Below are 15725 nucleotides of genomic sequence, written 5' to 3' on the forward strand. Positions count from 1 at the left end.
ATAAATACACTATTTATTAGTCTGAAAGCCTCATTTATGTTGTACAGTTTGCATTATTATTTTATTTCCGTGTATCATTGAGTCCATGAATATGTTCAAGTCCCGGGTCCATAAAGATGATTCTGGTTCTGACACCGTGGGCGGCGGTTTGCAACCCGCCAATAAACAGAAGAAGAAGACGGAGGAGGAGGAGGAGGAGGAGGAGGGGGAGGGGCGGGGCCTTGTATTGGAGCGTAGAAGAAGAAGACGGAAGAGGAGGGGGAGGGGCGGAGCCTTGTATTGGAGCGTAGAAGAAGACAGACGGAGGAGGAGGGGGCGGGGCCTTGTATCGGAGCCTTATATTGGAGCGTAGAAGAAGACAGACGCTCTGGAGGAAACATGGCGTTCATCACAGCAAACTGGAACCCGCTGGGAGAAGCTTTCTATCGGTCAGTTCACCTCTGGTTCACCGGTCCGTCCCCAGACAGGGACAGACAGAGAGACAGACAGACAGACAGACAGGGCTAACAGTAGGCTGCAGCTACGCATGCTAACCATGCTAATGTTGTTAGCTGCACTGTCACGAGATAGAAACACCTGATCAGCTGATCACTCACCCGCGGTTGACGCTTCTGCGTTAAATGGACGCAGAGACTCCTTATGTAGAGAGACCAGACGTCCCCGGTTTGTGGGGACAGTCCCCGTTTAGGATGTCCTGTCCCTGGCAAAAACTGTCCCGAAAATGTCCCGTTTTAGCGTTTTGTGAATGAGGAACAGTTGTTGCGCTCAGACTACAGTTATTACGGTAACACGTCCGTCGTTATTGACGGTACAAACACATCAGTTTATATATGAATAAATACGAATAAACGTGTCGAAACTATTTCATCTTGAGGACATCGGATTCTTTTTATCCCCAGGCACCGTTGCCTTGGTTACGAGAGTTGATGTTTGCTGTTTGTGTCCAACAGGAAGTGTGACCTGTATGACATGTGTTGGACTCTGGGGGACGGACTGAAGGACAGTTTGGTGGCGGCCGCGCCCTACGGAGGACCCATAGGTACGACTGGTCCTAAGGACACCGATCAGCTGATTACTGTCCTACTGGTCAGCTGATCTGTCCCCTGAAAACAGACCAGTGTTTTTCAACCTTGTTTGAGTCAAGGTTCATTTTTTCATTGATAAATTCTCCAACAACAACAAATATTTAAACGTGATCGTCTGCAGCCGATATTAAACATAGTCATGGTCTTCAAAGTGAACAGGAATCAAGTAAACACAAAGAAACAAATTTCTTCTTCCAAATAAAAATAAAAAGTCCACTTCACAAATACAGCGACAACAATGTGATCTCAGAACTAAATACGTGGTAGAAAACTTCAAACTCTAATTCTGTCCAAAACATCGTGCAGCAGGAAAACAGACACATCGAGCTTATTGTGACAGAAGCAGAAATATTTGCTTTAAGTAAATATTTGCTCCCTCGTTTATCTTTGTGGGTTTTCTCCTAAAAGTTGCCTGTTTCTCTGACTAAATCGTCTGGATTCCTGTTTTATGAGATGTTTGTTTTATGTTGCTTGGTATCACAGCACTGATGCAGAACTTTTCACACCAAGCACAGGCCAGCGGTCTTCACAGGTCAATAACTTGTCCATCTCTGTCCTGGACGCTGTCCCCTCTACCTGTCTCATTCATGCCTCACTAATCCTCCACCTGCTGCCATCTAGTGGTGAGGAAGAGCATTACATGGTGACGCTGCCCGTCTCTGCTGCAGCACAGACACTGGACAATGGACGTCATTAGCAGATAATAATTCATTCATTCTCAGTTTAGGTCAAACTGGACAATGTCCCACGACTCACTGGTTGAAAAACACTGTCTGAGACACGTCTCGTCCTTGGACAAAACAGAGAAGACGAGAGGACAGTTTAATTGGTGTATTTAGTCAGAAGGATGTCTCCAGAGAGACGTGGAGAGAAACTGTCCAGGACGTCAGTCTGTTCTTCAGATTCTCTGCCATCAAGAGACGTCCACTGACCTGGATGTCCCTGATGAGACGTCCACTGACCTGGATGTCAGGAGCAGATGCCAGTTTGTCTTAAGGGAGCCCTTTAACCTCTGTCCCCTGTCCCCAGCTGTCCTCAGAGAACCTCTCAGACGTCCCCCCAGCTCTCGTCCTCAGTTAGAGATTTACTCTGCCTCTGGAGTCGCCATCGCCAGCTTCCCTGTGAGTGGACACGCCTGAAACCTGCCGGCCAGTCTCAGACTGTCCTGTCTAACCTGTCTCTCACCCCTGTCCCTCCTGTGCCAGTGGAAGAGTGGTCCCGTGGTCCAGCTGGGTTGGACGGTCAGCGATGAGTTGCTGTGTGTCCAGGAGGACGGATCAGTTCTGATCTATGATCTGTTTGGATCCTTTAAGAGACACTTCAGCATGGGACAGGTGAGTCTCCGGCCGTGTCCTCTGTCGTGTCTTCTAGCGTAGCACGTCCTCCATCATGTCCTCTGTCGTCTCGTTGTGGACAGGAAGTCGTTCAGAGTCAGGTGGTCCAGGCCAAGGTGTTCCACTCTCCCTATGGGACGGGAATCGCCATAGTAACAGGCTCCTCCCGCTTCACCCTGGCAACCAACATAGACGACCTGAAGCTCCGCCGGTTACCGGAGGTCCCAGGTAACTACGCCACTGAGACCACGTCTTTACTGGGATGTCCTCAGTCTCTCCTCATCTGTCCTCAGTCTGTCCGTCTCTCTGTTGTCATCAGGTCTTCAGGGCAAGCCGTCCTGCTGGGTCGTCCTCACTCAGGACAGACAGACCAAAGTCCTGCTGTCCAACGGACCCGAACTCTTCATCTTGGACAACACGTCTTGCACCGCTGTGGTGAGACAGAGGCTAGAGACATAGTTGGTGGAGACAAATACAGGGCGAGTTTATTTGGGTCCCCTGATTGATCTGTCCGTTCGTCTTCAGTGTCCTCCAGGTCTCAGTCCTCAGGCTGGCAGCATCGTCCACATGGCCGTGTCCTTCAGCTATAAATACCTGGCTCTCTTCACTGACACTGGACACCTGTGGACAGGCTCCTCCCACCTCCAGGCGAGTTGTCCAATCAAGTTCCAGAGTCCTGGTGGGCTGCAGGTGATTGACAGGTGATTGTTTTGTCTTCAGGAGAAACTGAGTGGAGTGGACACCAAGAAGACGACCCCCCCGAAACAGATGGTCTGGTACGTCCACCTCTCTACCAGTCCACCTCTCTACCAGTCCACCTGTCCACCTGTCCACCTGTCTAACCTGTCTAACCCCCTCTTTCTAACCCGGTCCAGGTGTCGCAGACCAAAGAGTCAGCAGGCCTCTGTGGTGCTGATGTGGGACAGACTGCTCCTGGTGGCCGGAGTCTGTAACGACACCATCCAGTATCCTTGAAACCACCAGGGGCCCAGATCAGGTTTGACCTTTGACCCCTGACCTCCGGTTCCCCGTCCAGGTGAACTTTGACCCTTGACCCCTGACCCCAGGTTCCCCATTGACGATGACTGTGTGTTGGTGGGAGAACTGGACGGAGTCCGGATCATCACCTCCACCCATCAGGAGCTGCTGCAGGAGGTTCCTCTGGTCTGTCAGGACATCTTCAAGATCGCCTCCATGGCTCCTGGAGCTCTGCTGCTTGAGGCCCACCGAGAGTACGAGGTACTACAGTACTTACAGTACTTACAGTACTACAGTACTTACAGTACTTACAGTACTTACTACATTAGTACACTAGTACACTGCTACAGTACCACAGGTACTAATGTCAGGATATTACAGCACTGTTGAGGTGTTACAGTATTACAGTACTGAGGATATTGTAGTACTGTTGTGGAAGTACTGCAGTATTGTCTGGTCTGACGTCTGTTTGTGTAGAAGTCGAGTCAGAAGGCCGATGAGTATCTGAGGGAAATCAAAGAGCAAAGCATGCTGGGAGAAGCAGTCCAACAGTGTGTGGAGGCGGCAGGTCACGAGTACGACACCAACACCCAGAAGTCCCTGATGAGGGTGAGGCTCTATGAAGGTAACGAGGTCTGGGCACGGGTGCTACCCTGAACCCTAAACCCTGACGTGGTTCTCCTCCACCAGGCGGCGTCCTTTGGCAAATGTTTCCTGACCGACTTCAGCCCAGATCAGTTTGTGACGACCTGCAGAGAACTACGAGTCCTGAACGCTGTCCGAGACAGCAGCGTTGGACTACCACTCACTCATACTCAGTATCCTGGTCCTGGTGAACAGTCCTAGTGAACAGTCCTAGTGAACAGTCCTAGCGATCAGTCCTAGCGAACAGTCCCAGTGAACAGTCCTAGCGATCAGTCCTAGTGAACAAATCCTAGCGATCAGTCCTAGTGATCAGTCCTAGTGATCAGTCCTAGTGATCAGTCCTAGTGATCAGTCCCAGTGAACAGTCCCAGTGAACAGTCCCAGTGAACAGTCCTAGCGATCAGTCCTAGCGAACAGTCCTAGCGAACAGTCCTAGCGAACAGTCTTAGCGATCAGTCCAAGCGATGAGTCCTGGCGAACAGTCCTAGTGATGAGTCCTACTGGTGAGTCCCAGTAAACAGTCCTTGGGATCAGTCCTAGTGATGAGTCCTTCTTAACAGTCCTAGTGATGAGTCCTAGTGAACAGTCCAGGTGAACAAGTCCTAGCGATCAGTCCTAGCGATCAGTCCCAGTGAACAGTCCTTGGGATCAGTCCTTGGGATCAGTCCTTGGGATCAGTCCTAGCGATCAGTCCTAGCGAACAGTCCTAGCGAACAGTCCCAGTGAACAGTCCTTGGGATCAGTCCTTGTTAACAGTCCTAGTCATGAGTCCCAGTGAACAGTCCTAGTGAACAGTCCCAGCGAACAGTCCCAGTGAACAGTCCTTGGGATCAGTCCTAGCGATTAGTCCTAGTGAACAGTCCTAGCGAACAGTCCTAGCGATAAGTCCTAGTGAACAGTCCTAGTGAACAGTCCTTGTTAACAGTCCCAGCGAACAGTCCCAGTGAACAGTCCTTGGGATCAGTCCTAGCGATTAGTCCTAGTGAACAGTCCTAGCGAACAGTCCTAGCGATAAGTCCTAGTGAACAGTCTTAGTGATCAGTCCTAGCGATCAGTCCTAGTGAACAGTCCTAGCGATCAGTCCTAGTGAACAGTCCTAACGATAAGTCCTAGTGAACAGTCTTAGTGATCAGCTTATTTCGGTGAATTCCTTCACATTTGACCTCAGATTTAAACAGATGACTCTACAGGTGTTGATTGACAGGTAGGCCAACTTATCCATGCTATTTGTCTCTGTCTCACCTGTCTCTCTACCTGTCTGTCTCTCTACCTGCCTGTCTCACCTGTCTCTAGGTGTCTGTCTGACTTGTCTGTCTCACCCTGTCTTACCTGTCTGCCTACCTGTCTGTCTCACCTATCTCTTACCTGTCTCTCTACCTGTCTGTGTCACCTGTCTGTATCACCTGTCTCACACCCGTCTCTTACCTGTCTCCCTACCTGTCTGTCTCACCTGTCTCTTACCTGTCTGTCTCACCTGTCTCTCTACCTGTCTGTCTACCTGTCTCTCAGGCTGGTATATCGACAGTTTTATCCGTTAGCGATTGAAATCTGTCGTTACCTGAAGATTCCTGATTATCAAGGAGTCAGTCGAGTCCTCAAGCACTGGGCATCATGCAAGGTAACGTCTCCCCTGTCTCACCTGTCTCACCTGTCTCACCAGAGTCTCTGTTTTGACTAGCTCAGGTGTGTGTTTGTGGGCGTGTCCAGGTGCAGCAGAAGGACCTATCAGACGAGGCCATAGCTCGAGCAGTGTGCCTCAAGGTGGGAGATTCTCCAGGTGTCTCGTACTCACACATCGCAGCTAAGGCTCATGAATGTGGACGTCCTGAACTCGCCATCAAGGTACGTCCACTGAGGACACGTCCACACCTTTGGGAGACACATCTGTCCCCCAAAGACAGGTCTGTCTGTCTGAGGTTGCTTTATTGATGACAGGATCTGCTCTCGATCCACCTCAAGTCCTCACTGACACTTTATATTAATAGCTGAGACAACCTGTCCACAGGGGGACATGAAACACCACTGCGATAATCATCACCACTTTGTAAATGGAATCGTTTTGTCTTGTTGTGTCTCAGCTTCTGGATTTCGAGGCTCGGTCCGGAGAACAAGTTCCTCTGTTGCTGAAGATGAAGAGGAGTCAGTTGGCTCTGAGCAAAGCTGTGGACAGCGGAGACACTGACCTAGGTGAGTGCTGGCCCCGCCCCCTACCTGTCTAGGTGAGTGTTGGCCCCGCCCCCTGCCTGCCTAGGTGAGTGTTGGCCCAGCCCCCTGCCTGTGTAACTGTTATTCCTGTTTGTAGTTTACACAGTGGTGAGTTTCCTGAAGAACGAGATGAACCGAGGAGACTTCTTCATGACCCTGAGGAACCAACCAGTGGCTCTGAGCCTCTACAGACAGGTACCCCCTCACCCCCCCCCCCCCCCCCCCCCCCCCTCCTCAGCCACTTCCTCCCCCCCCAGCCAGGTGAGTGCTGACTTTCTCCCCCTGTGGTCAGTTCTGTAAACTACAAGAACAGGACACCTTGAAGGATCTCTACAACCAGGACGACGACCACCAGGAACTGGCCAACTACTACGTCAGTGCCAGTTACAGAGAGAAGGTAAGACACCTGTCCCACTGTCCCCCATCACGATGTCCTTCCAGAGTCTAACTCCCCCTGTCTCTGCAGAGGTTAGAGAGTCGCCTGTCTGTCCTGCAGACGGCTGTGGACGAGTTCAACAAGGCCAAGAATGAGTTTGCTGCCAAGGTAACAGACGCCCAGGTGTTAACATGAGGACAACTTGTCTCTGGGTCTCAGTCCTTCTCTTTTGTCCTCAGGCTACAGAGGACGAGATGCGTCTCCTTCGGTTTCAGCGAAAGCTTGATGACGAGAAAGGGGCGGGCCTTCTGGGACTGTCTCTACAGGTAGATGGTCGGGGCTTTAGGGACAGTCTCTTCAGGTAGATGGGCGGGGCTCTTGGTGTTGTCGTGGTTACCTGTGATGTCTCCTCTGCTTTGTTCAGGCCACCATGGAGGCTCTGTTGACTCTTGGACTTCACAAACAGGCCGAGCAACTTTACAGAGACTTCAAGGTCCCAGACAAAAGGTGAGGTTCTCTGACGCTGTTGCTAGGCAACACCAATGCCAACATGCTAACAGCTAGGATGCTGCGAGCCGGTTAACGCAGGAATTTTAAAAACAGAATGTTTTTTTCTCTGCACATCTCCATCTGTCTGTCCTCATTTGTCCACCTGTGCAGGTACTGGTGGTTGAAGCTGAAGTCTCTGGCAGAGAAGGAGGAGTGGGAGGAGCTAGAGAAGTTCTCAAAGAGCAAAAAGTCTCCCATTGGTTACCTGGTAAGCAGAAGCTCCACCCCTCTTGTTAGTGGTGAAAAGGTAGACGACGGTTTCAGAAACGTCTCTTCTCTCTTCAGGCTTTTGTGGAAGTTTGCATTAAGTGTAACAACAAGTACGAAGCCAAGAAATACGTTTCCAAGGTGACGCCTGAGCAGAAGGTCAAAGCTCACCTGGCCGTTGGGTAAGACCCCTCACCTGTCCCCTCACCTGTCCCCTCACCTGTCCCCTCACCTGTCCCCTCACCCGTGACGTCCTCTTCTTGTCTTGTTGCCAGGGACATGGAGGGGGCGGCAGACGCTGCCATCGAGCGAAGAAACGACTCGGAAATGGCGGCTGTTCTCTCCAGGTGTTCCACCTCCGACCGCCTCTTGATTGACAGGTTGAACCGAGCCCGAACAGCTGCTGCCAAAAAGTGATCCTGTGTTACCACGGCAACAGCCTCCTCTTGTGCGACACAGCTGGTGTTTTCTGTTTAGATTTTTTATTTAACTTTGTTGATATGGTGACTTCTGTCTGCTTCAAGATAAAAACTTCCTCTATTTGATTGTGAAACTTCTCTATTGGTCCTTCCTTCTTCCCGAATAGAAGCCGTTACCATGGCGACGGGTTATCATATGACTGTTACAGACGTTCCTGACTGAGGTCAGTTCTGGTTTGACCACGAGGAGACGACACATCAATAATCAGTCACTGAAGAGACCGTAAACCAGGGGCGTCCAGCTCACTTTAGTTCAGGGGACACATTGAGTCCAGTTTGATCTCAACTGGACCGGATCAGTAACACAACACGATGATAACCTACACGTAACAACAACTACACACTTGTTTTAGTGCAAAGAAGAACAAGTAAATTAGGAGAATGTTTACATTTAATAAAACATCCTTTGAAATAATGAAATGTCTTAATGCAGAGTAATCTGGTCCTGGGTCTTGTCTGGTCCTGGGTCTAGTCTGGTCCTGGTCTTGTCTAGTCCTGGTCTAGTCTGGTCCTGGTCTCAGTGTTATGTTCTGTCCACTTCTCTGAATAAACTAGTGGATAAATTAGAGGTCTAAGTTATTTTCATTGAAGAACTGTTTTCTGTGTCACTTTGTGAATTCATGCTGTGGGACAGATTAGACTTGGGTGGACAGCTTGTCCCTTATTTTTGACATCTGTCCTATAGAGTCTATAGGACCCCAACTCATTTATAGACTATATAAATATGGACGCCAGGTCTCCACTTCCTGATGCTGTCTTCCTCCAGACAATGCCCCGCCCACACTTCCTCTAGACTCATCATGCCCCGCCCACACTTCCTCTAGACTCATCATGCCCCGCCCACACTTCCTCCAAACTCCTCATGCCCCGCCCACACTTCCTCCAAACTCCTCATGCCCCGCCCACACTTCCTCCAAACTCCTCATGCCCCGCCCACACTTCCTCCAAACTCCTCATGCCCCGCCCACACTTCCTCCAAACTCCTCATGCCCTGCCCACACTTCCTCCAAACTCCTCATGCCCTGCCCACACTTCCTCCAAACTCATCATGCCCCACCCACACTTCCTCCAGACTCCTCATGCCCCGCCCACACTTCCTCCAGACTCCTCATGCCCCGCCCACACTTCCTCCAGACTCATCATGCCCCGCCCACACTTCCTCCAGACTCACTGGTGTTTTCATGTAATTAGGGCGAGGTCCTATTGCTTTACCGCGTTCAATATACAGTTCGATCAGGATCAGTGTGCTTTGGCTTTTCTTTACAAAATACGAAAACTGCGACAGTTTCCCGTGACAGGTGAAAAAAAAACTGCTCATGCAAACTTTCACCTAGAGACTTCGTTTAAACTTTAAAATGTAGAAATGTAGCCTTGTGTATTGGTGTATTAATCCTTGTTTTGATAAGTCTTGTAGTTTTTGATCAATCACTGTTCAGAGAGCGTGTGTGAAATCACCTGAAACTTTTCTCTTTCCACGCTCGTCCCGGCCACAATTTACACACTAGACACATGATTTAGTTGTAGACAAACTTTTTGTGTCTCTCACAATGTGCTCAGCAAAGCAGAGAGACGTACAGAATTTAAACTGTGAGCTTCTGTTCGCGGTAAAGTACCTGTCTGCTCTCCATTCACTCCAATGCAAAGATTTTCTGAGAAGGAGAAGGACCTTTGTCTTTAACTCGCAGGTTTGTCTGTTTGAAAATTGCAAACATTGCAACACCTCAGCCTCATAGGTGCACTACTACAACTATAGCACTACTACACTTACTCTCAAGTCATTTTTAAGCTTTACTACGTAAGAAGACATCCATGTAGATGTTAAAATACAAGTCATCCAGCTTTTGGCGCATTGACAGGATAAGCTCCTCATCCCTAAAGATTCGTTCAACTGTGAAGTCAGTGTGCGTATCTGTAATGAAATCACACCACTTGCACCTGATAATGGTATCTGTCAGTCTTCCGTTAGTAGGCTTTGCCTTTAACTGTGGTCAGGTGTTTCACTTGTGCAACACTTTCCACGTTGAAGGTCTTGACCTCTGCCAGGCCAAATGGTGGCACTTCACAAGGGTTGAAGACTTTGGCATCAGTGTTAGCCCCAAGGTGAGGTGTGTCTGGGTGGATTATTACTCCAGGAAGTGTCACAGAGGCATCAGAAAAATCTGAATACAGCTGCAATATCTCTGACTCCCGGTCCAAACCTCATTTCATGGCAGCAGTCTGAGGAGTTCCCCTCAGGATGCGAGAAGCCAAGGCTTTGGCAGAAGACTCCCCACGAACATGGCATATCTCACGGAATCGGCTGGCTGTGAGTCGGGGTTTGCGTACCAGGGTCCATAACTGGACCTAATGTGACAACCCTCGAAAAATAAAGGTGAAATAAATCAATAAAAACCTTCAGGCTCTCCAGGTGGCATTGTTGCTTGTAATTGAGCTCATAATTTGCTGGGAATTTAAAACTGTAGCCATCAACAGGTAACTGCAGAAATGCAGGGGCATCAGGTGTCTAATATAGTCTTGACTTATTTCATGAGGGCAAGAATGGACAGAGCCAAATGGCACAGGGCCAAATTTAGAGTCAATTAAGGTTCTCAAGCCCATGCAGCAGTTTGCATAATCCTGGTTATGGATGAATGTCTTTGAGTTTTTCTGGCCATCATACGAAGATCTGGAAGAGGCTCTGACAAAAAAAGAGAAAGAGTAAATGAGAAGAAAGAGGAAGAGAGTAGACAATGGCAGGACAGACGATGAGAAGAGTATAAAGAGGAGAGTAAAACTCATTCAAACTCACCAGGATACGCTCTGTGCACTTTGCACCGGCCCTTACACTTCTTTTTGTTTTGGGATTACACACCGTCATATTATTTGTTGCCTCTGGTGCAATTCCCTATAACAAGTCCTACATTTTCAAGAGTATATAAGTATAAATATCTGACCTGTGTCCTTGGCTGGTGCAGGACAATGGCAATAGCACAGTCTTGAACCCCAAGTTACTGTAGTGTGCTGTCTGAAATAGCAGGGCTACCATGTGATTACACAGAGCTTTACCTGCAGCACAGGAACATGCCATGCGCTCCAGTGCCACAGGGTCCTCTCCAAATTAAATGTAAACTGGAAATTGAGACGTAATGTGTTAAGTTCATTTGGATAATTTGTAAATTATCAAAACGGTAACATGACAGAATATGAACTTAGGGAACAGTAGGTGTAAAGAATTCATTGAGTGCATTTACACGCCCAGAATAATAATCAGTGTGCTGTTACATTACTGTTCTGGGACACATGAAGGTATTTGAATTGAATTGAACTGACATGGCCACTTCAGTGATTATTAGTGCCCATGTAAACACTCAGTATCTTTCTCAGCCTTTGTTGTCCTCAGCTAACCTTAACAGTTATGTGCACAGCTGTTTTATTGATTGTGACTCCTAAAATACACCCACAGTGGAACTTTGTAGGATACTGCAAAGTCTGCAACCGCAGCATGACACGACAAAAGAGAAAACTGAACGCTAAAACTCTAACCCAAAAAACCTGCAGATAATGAGGCTCCTCGTGTTTCTTCATTGACCTGTGACAGCTTGATCTCACTGTGACCGAGTGGTCAACAGCGTTTGACACTGTTCCAAAACAATGTTAGGTGAGAGAGGGCTGGGCATCACACATGAAGTCTAAACTATATCCGAGGCATGACTCGATAACAGCTGTGAAATAGTGGATAAAGCAACAGTTAATAATATTAATAAAGCTACCAGAGCAACTTAATCGAGTCTTTAACAGTTTTTCTGCCTGTACGTCTCCCAAATGAAATTTTAGGAGCTTGAGGAGTGACTGTGTGAAATCCAGCTCAGTGAGATAGTGGAAGCAAAGACGAAAGTCAGGATACCCTGCTTCACTCAAAAACTCTAACCCCTAAACCCTTCGCTCCAAAATCCTAACCCCTAAACCATTCGCTCCAAAACCCTAACCCCTAACCCTTCGCTCCAAAACCCTAACCCCTAACCCCTTCACTCCAAAACCCTAACCCCTAAACCCTTCGCTCCAAAATCCTAACCCCTAAACCATTCGCTCCAAAACCCTAACCCCTAACCCTTCGCTCCAAAACCCTAACCCTAACCCTTTCGCCTCCAAAACCTAACCCCTAACCCTTTCGCTCCAAAACCCTAACCCCTAACCCCTTCACTCCAAAACCCTAACCCCTAAACCCTTCGCTCCAAAACCCTAACCCCTAAACCCTTCGCTCCAAAACCCTAACCCCTAACCCTTCGCTCCACAATCCTAACCCCTTCACTCCAAAACCCTAACCCCTAACCCTTCACTCCAAAATCCTAACCCCTAAACCCTTCACTCCAAAACCTTGACCCTTAACCCGAAAAGTGCCAATTGATTAATCAGGGACTCCTCTGATGTCTCTGCTGTTAATACAGCTGATCCCTGTGTCCCACACATTTATGTTACAACAATACACTCCTCCCCACCCACACTGGCAACTTCATGTCATTACAGTTACAGACACACACAGGAAGAGTTATAGGACAAACACACATGCACGCATTACTCCCTCACATACAGGCTAACTGTGCTACATGTGGTTTAAGTGTGCTAACTGTAGGCTAACTGTGCTAAATTTAGTTTAACTGTGCTAACTGTGCTAAATGTAGGCAAAGTGTGCGAACCCTAACCCCCCGTAGCCCTTTCAAAATCTTCCAGAGGGAATTTTCTAGTTAATGCTGCTCTACTTCCACCAGCTACAAGGAAATGTTAGATTATAAACGACTTTTACAACTCTAATGGTCCCACAGCAGCGCGTTACTGAGCGGTTAGCATGGCAAATAATAAACTAAACAGAAACTTATCCAAAACATTTGACACTTGAACATTAATCAAAATTATATTAACATTATTATTATCATGGTCATTATTAAAACGATGGAAACTATCCTACATAAAAACTTATTTGACGTGTATTTTAGTTTTAGTTTGCCCAAGCCCCGCCCACTAACATTGGGGCGTGGCTTTATAGCTCGCATTAGCTTCGCTTTAGAGGAGCTGCTCCTCCATGTTCACTCAGTCTGTGGAAGAAACACGTTTGAAAGTGCAGCGGGAGTAGTGGAGGTAAGTCGACTCTACTGGTGGAAAGTTGTCAGTGTCATGTTTATTTGAACATTGTGTTCACTGTTACACAACATGTAAAGTCCAAAGGTGTAAAGATCGAACTGGAGCTTCAAACCAGACTCCATTCACAAATGCGTTAGTTTAAGAGTGCGCGTCATTGTTTCTGGACTTTCTTGTGGTCGATATCGTGAAACTATGTGGAAAAAACTCACAAATCATTTCGTCTTTACATCGGCGTTCATAAACCCACCAGAAAACACTGATAGTGCTAAATTATGAACGAAGAACACAGAACATGCGCAGTAACCAGACACAGGAGGAGGCGGGCAACAGACCCAGCGTCGTTTAAAATCATAATAAACCACTGTGACGTCACAGTGCTCTCAGTATTTGCTACAAGATTTTCTGCTGTACCCTGGGTTACCCTGGGTTACCCTATGAATGAAGCTCTAACGAAGCTATTGTCAGTGGGAGCCTTGTTGAAACTTCATGGGGACAGAAGTCAAAACTTAATTGTAAATAGTTGGTAAATTAAATCTCAGTCCACCTCCTCTGTTTAGAAGGTTTTTCCACTTTGACATAGACACTCCTGGACACATGGACTCTGATTTAGTCTCTAATGTCTTCTTTTAAGTCTTAGTCTTAGCCTCTTTCTACTTTTGGGATGTTTTGAATAATTTTATGAAGAAATGGAGAAAATTCTCATGATTCTTTCCTGTCAAATGTCCAACGAACATTCATGTTCACCATCACTCAATGAACGAACATGTAGAAAAAATGTCTAAACATAAAATATTATTAAAGATTGACAACGACAAACAACATATTCTGACAGATGCTGTTATAGCAACACTGAAGATAATCTAATTATCATCATCCTGTTAGCATGCTAACATGCTAATAGTCCCTTTCACTGGTTAGTCGTGGCACACAGGTGGTGATCATGTCATCCGTGAAGGTGGAAAGTGTGGTGAAGGTGAACGCTATGATTGGTGAAGGGCCGGTGTGGGAGGAGTCGGAGCAGACGCTGCTGTTTGTCGACATCATTGGGCAGAAAATCCACCGCTGGAGTCCAACAACCAATCAGATCCAGTCTGTGGAGACAGGTCGGCCACTCAGCTTCTCACTTGTCTCATTGTGTCTCACCTGTCTCACACATCTGTCTCTGTTTCACCTGTCTCGCTGCAGGAGACACGGTGGGCTTCGCGGTCCCTCGTAGCTCAGGTGGTTACGTGGCAGGTGTTGGTCGGAGCATCGTGGCTGTTGATTGGTCAACACAGAAGATGACATCACTGGTGGACTTGGATGAAGACAAACCTAACAACCGACTGAACAATGGGAAGGTCGACCCAGTTGGACGCCTACTGGCAGGTTTGTCTGTCCACCAGTGTCCATCTGATTACCTGGTTGCCATGGTAACGCTGTGATGTGTCTCAGGTACAATGAGGAAAGAGGAGGAGCAGATGGAGAGAAAAGAAGGAGCTCTGTTCTCTGTGACCTCTGACCTCAAAGTGACCAAGCACCTGAGCCAGGTAAGCCCCCACACCCCCCACACCCCCCGCACATCCCCATCTATAGCCAATGACCAATCAGAGAACATCTGTCTCCTCCAGGTGTCTATATCTAATGGGATGGACTGGTCTCTGGATCAGAGGACGCTTTTCTACATTGACAGTTTGGCTTTAACTGTTGACGCCTTCGACTACAACGTAAACACTGGACACCTGGGTAAATGGTTTTAGGGTTGGGGTTAGAGGTCCTTCATGTCGTACTGGTTCAGGTCTTTAGTCTGGGCTGTGTGCATATGTATGTATTGTGTGTGCGTTGCCAGGTAACCGTCGTGTGGTTTACCACCTGGAGGAGGGGGAGGGGCTTCCTGACGGGATGACACTTGATGCTGCTGGACGTCTCTGGGTGGCCTGTTACAACGGAGGGAGAGTCATCAACATTGACCCTGCTACAGGTCAGTCCTAGGGTTACCCTGACCTTCGACCCCTGACTGGAACCCTAAGCCATAACCTTTAACCCTGATTCCTAACCCTTTATCCTCAGATAAATTTAAACTTGGATGAAAACGTTCAAGGTAAAACTGAAAATCTTGGTTCCAAGATTCAGTTTAATTTTGTCTCGTTGTCGTCGTCCTGCAGTCAGTCGGTGGTTTTCTGTTTGTGGAGGTCGGACTGGTTTGAGTTTCTAGGGACCAGTCCCAGGTCTGATGGTTCTGGACGGGTGACACCATGTGATGATGGTGATGATGAAGACTGCCTGCTCTGTTCTCTCAGGTGTGCGGCTGCAGACGATCCCTCTACCAGTGACCAAGACCACCTCATGTTGTTTCGGCGGTCCAGACTACTCTGACCTGTTTGTGACCACGGCCAGTCTAGCCCTCGACCAATCAGAGATCAGACAGCAGCCACTGGCTGGAAACACCTTCAAGGTGCGTTCACTGACCCTTCCACGGTGCATTCACTGACCCTTCCACGGTGACAGTCTTTCTATTTTCTCGCCCAGGTGACAGGACTTGGGGTCAAAGGTCGACCTTCACACTCATTCTCTGGTTGATCTTCCAAACTGGATGGAAGTTAAACAACCAATCACAAAACAGCTCATCAGCAGGAAGAGTCACCTTAATGGGGACCTCACCTGCCATCAGTCAAGTCGGCCAATCAGAAACCAGACACCCTGTAACAGCCAATCAGAGTGAAAGTTGGATTGTTGGAAATAAAAATAAAATGTTATAGATGATGTCCGGTTT

General features: G+C 48.0%; 2 protein-coding genes across 3 annotated transcripts; both read left to right on the forward strand.

Annotated features, from left to right (window-relative positions):
• The first annotated feature begins 295 nt into the window (after positions 1–295).
• vps16 (VPS16 core subunit of CORVET and HOPS complexes) lies at positions 296–8338 on the forward strand. 2 transcript variants are annotated; one of them, XM_047576538.1, is made up of 25 exons: positions 296–428; positions 951–1039; positions 2115–2206; positions 2291–2419; positions 2503–2647; positions 2739–2854; positions 2945–3067; positions 3140–3195; positions 3295–3384; positions 3487–3658; positions 3875–4006; positions 4088–4215; positions 5211–5246; positions 5552–5660; positions 5750–5884; positions 6121–6229; positions 6345–6442; positions 6540–6644; positions 6714–6791; positions 6863–6949; positions 7048–7130; positions 7284–7380; positions 7458–7561; positions 7655–7827; positions 7966–8338. In XM_047576538.1, the coding sequence occupies exons 1-24, from the start codon at positions 379–381 to the stop codon at positions 7794–7796; spliced, it is 2505 nt and encodes an 834-aa protein (XP_047432494.1). In that variant the 5' UTR covers positions 296–378; the 3' UTR covers positions 7797–7827; positions 7966–8338. The 2 variants fall into 2 exon arrangements, with proteins under 2 accessions (XP_047432494.1, XP_047432493.1); XM_047576537.1 differs by lacking the exon at positions 7966–8338 and having other exon boundaries at positions 7655–7932.
• A 4505-nt stretch (positions 8339–12843) lies between these two features.
• On the forward strand, positions 12844–15715 carry rgn (regucalcin). The gene is made up of 8 exons (XM_047576687.1): positions 12844–12970; positions 13892–14076; positions 14159–14341; positions 14408–14502; positions 14584–14698; positions 14802–14933; positions 15253–15407; positions 15482–15715. The coding sequence occupies exons 2-8, from the start codon at positions 13914–13916 to the stop codon at positions 15530–15532; spliced, it is 894 nt and encodes a 297-aa protein (XP_047432643.1). The 5' UTR covers positions 12844–12970; positions 13892–13913; the 3' UTR covers positions 15533–15715.
• The last annotated feature ends 10 nt before the right edge of the window (positions 15716–15725 follow it).

The sequence above is a fragment of the Mugil cephalus genome, chromosome 23 (assembly GCF_022458985.1).
Source record: "Mugil cephalus isolate CIBA_MC_2020 chromosome 23, CIBA_Mcephalus_1.1, whole genome shotgun sequence".
NCBI classification, from domain to species: domain Eukaryota; kingdom Metazoa; phylum Chordata; class Actinopteri; order Mugiliformes; family Mugilidae; genus Mugil; species Mugil cephalus.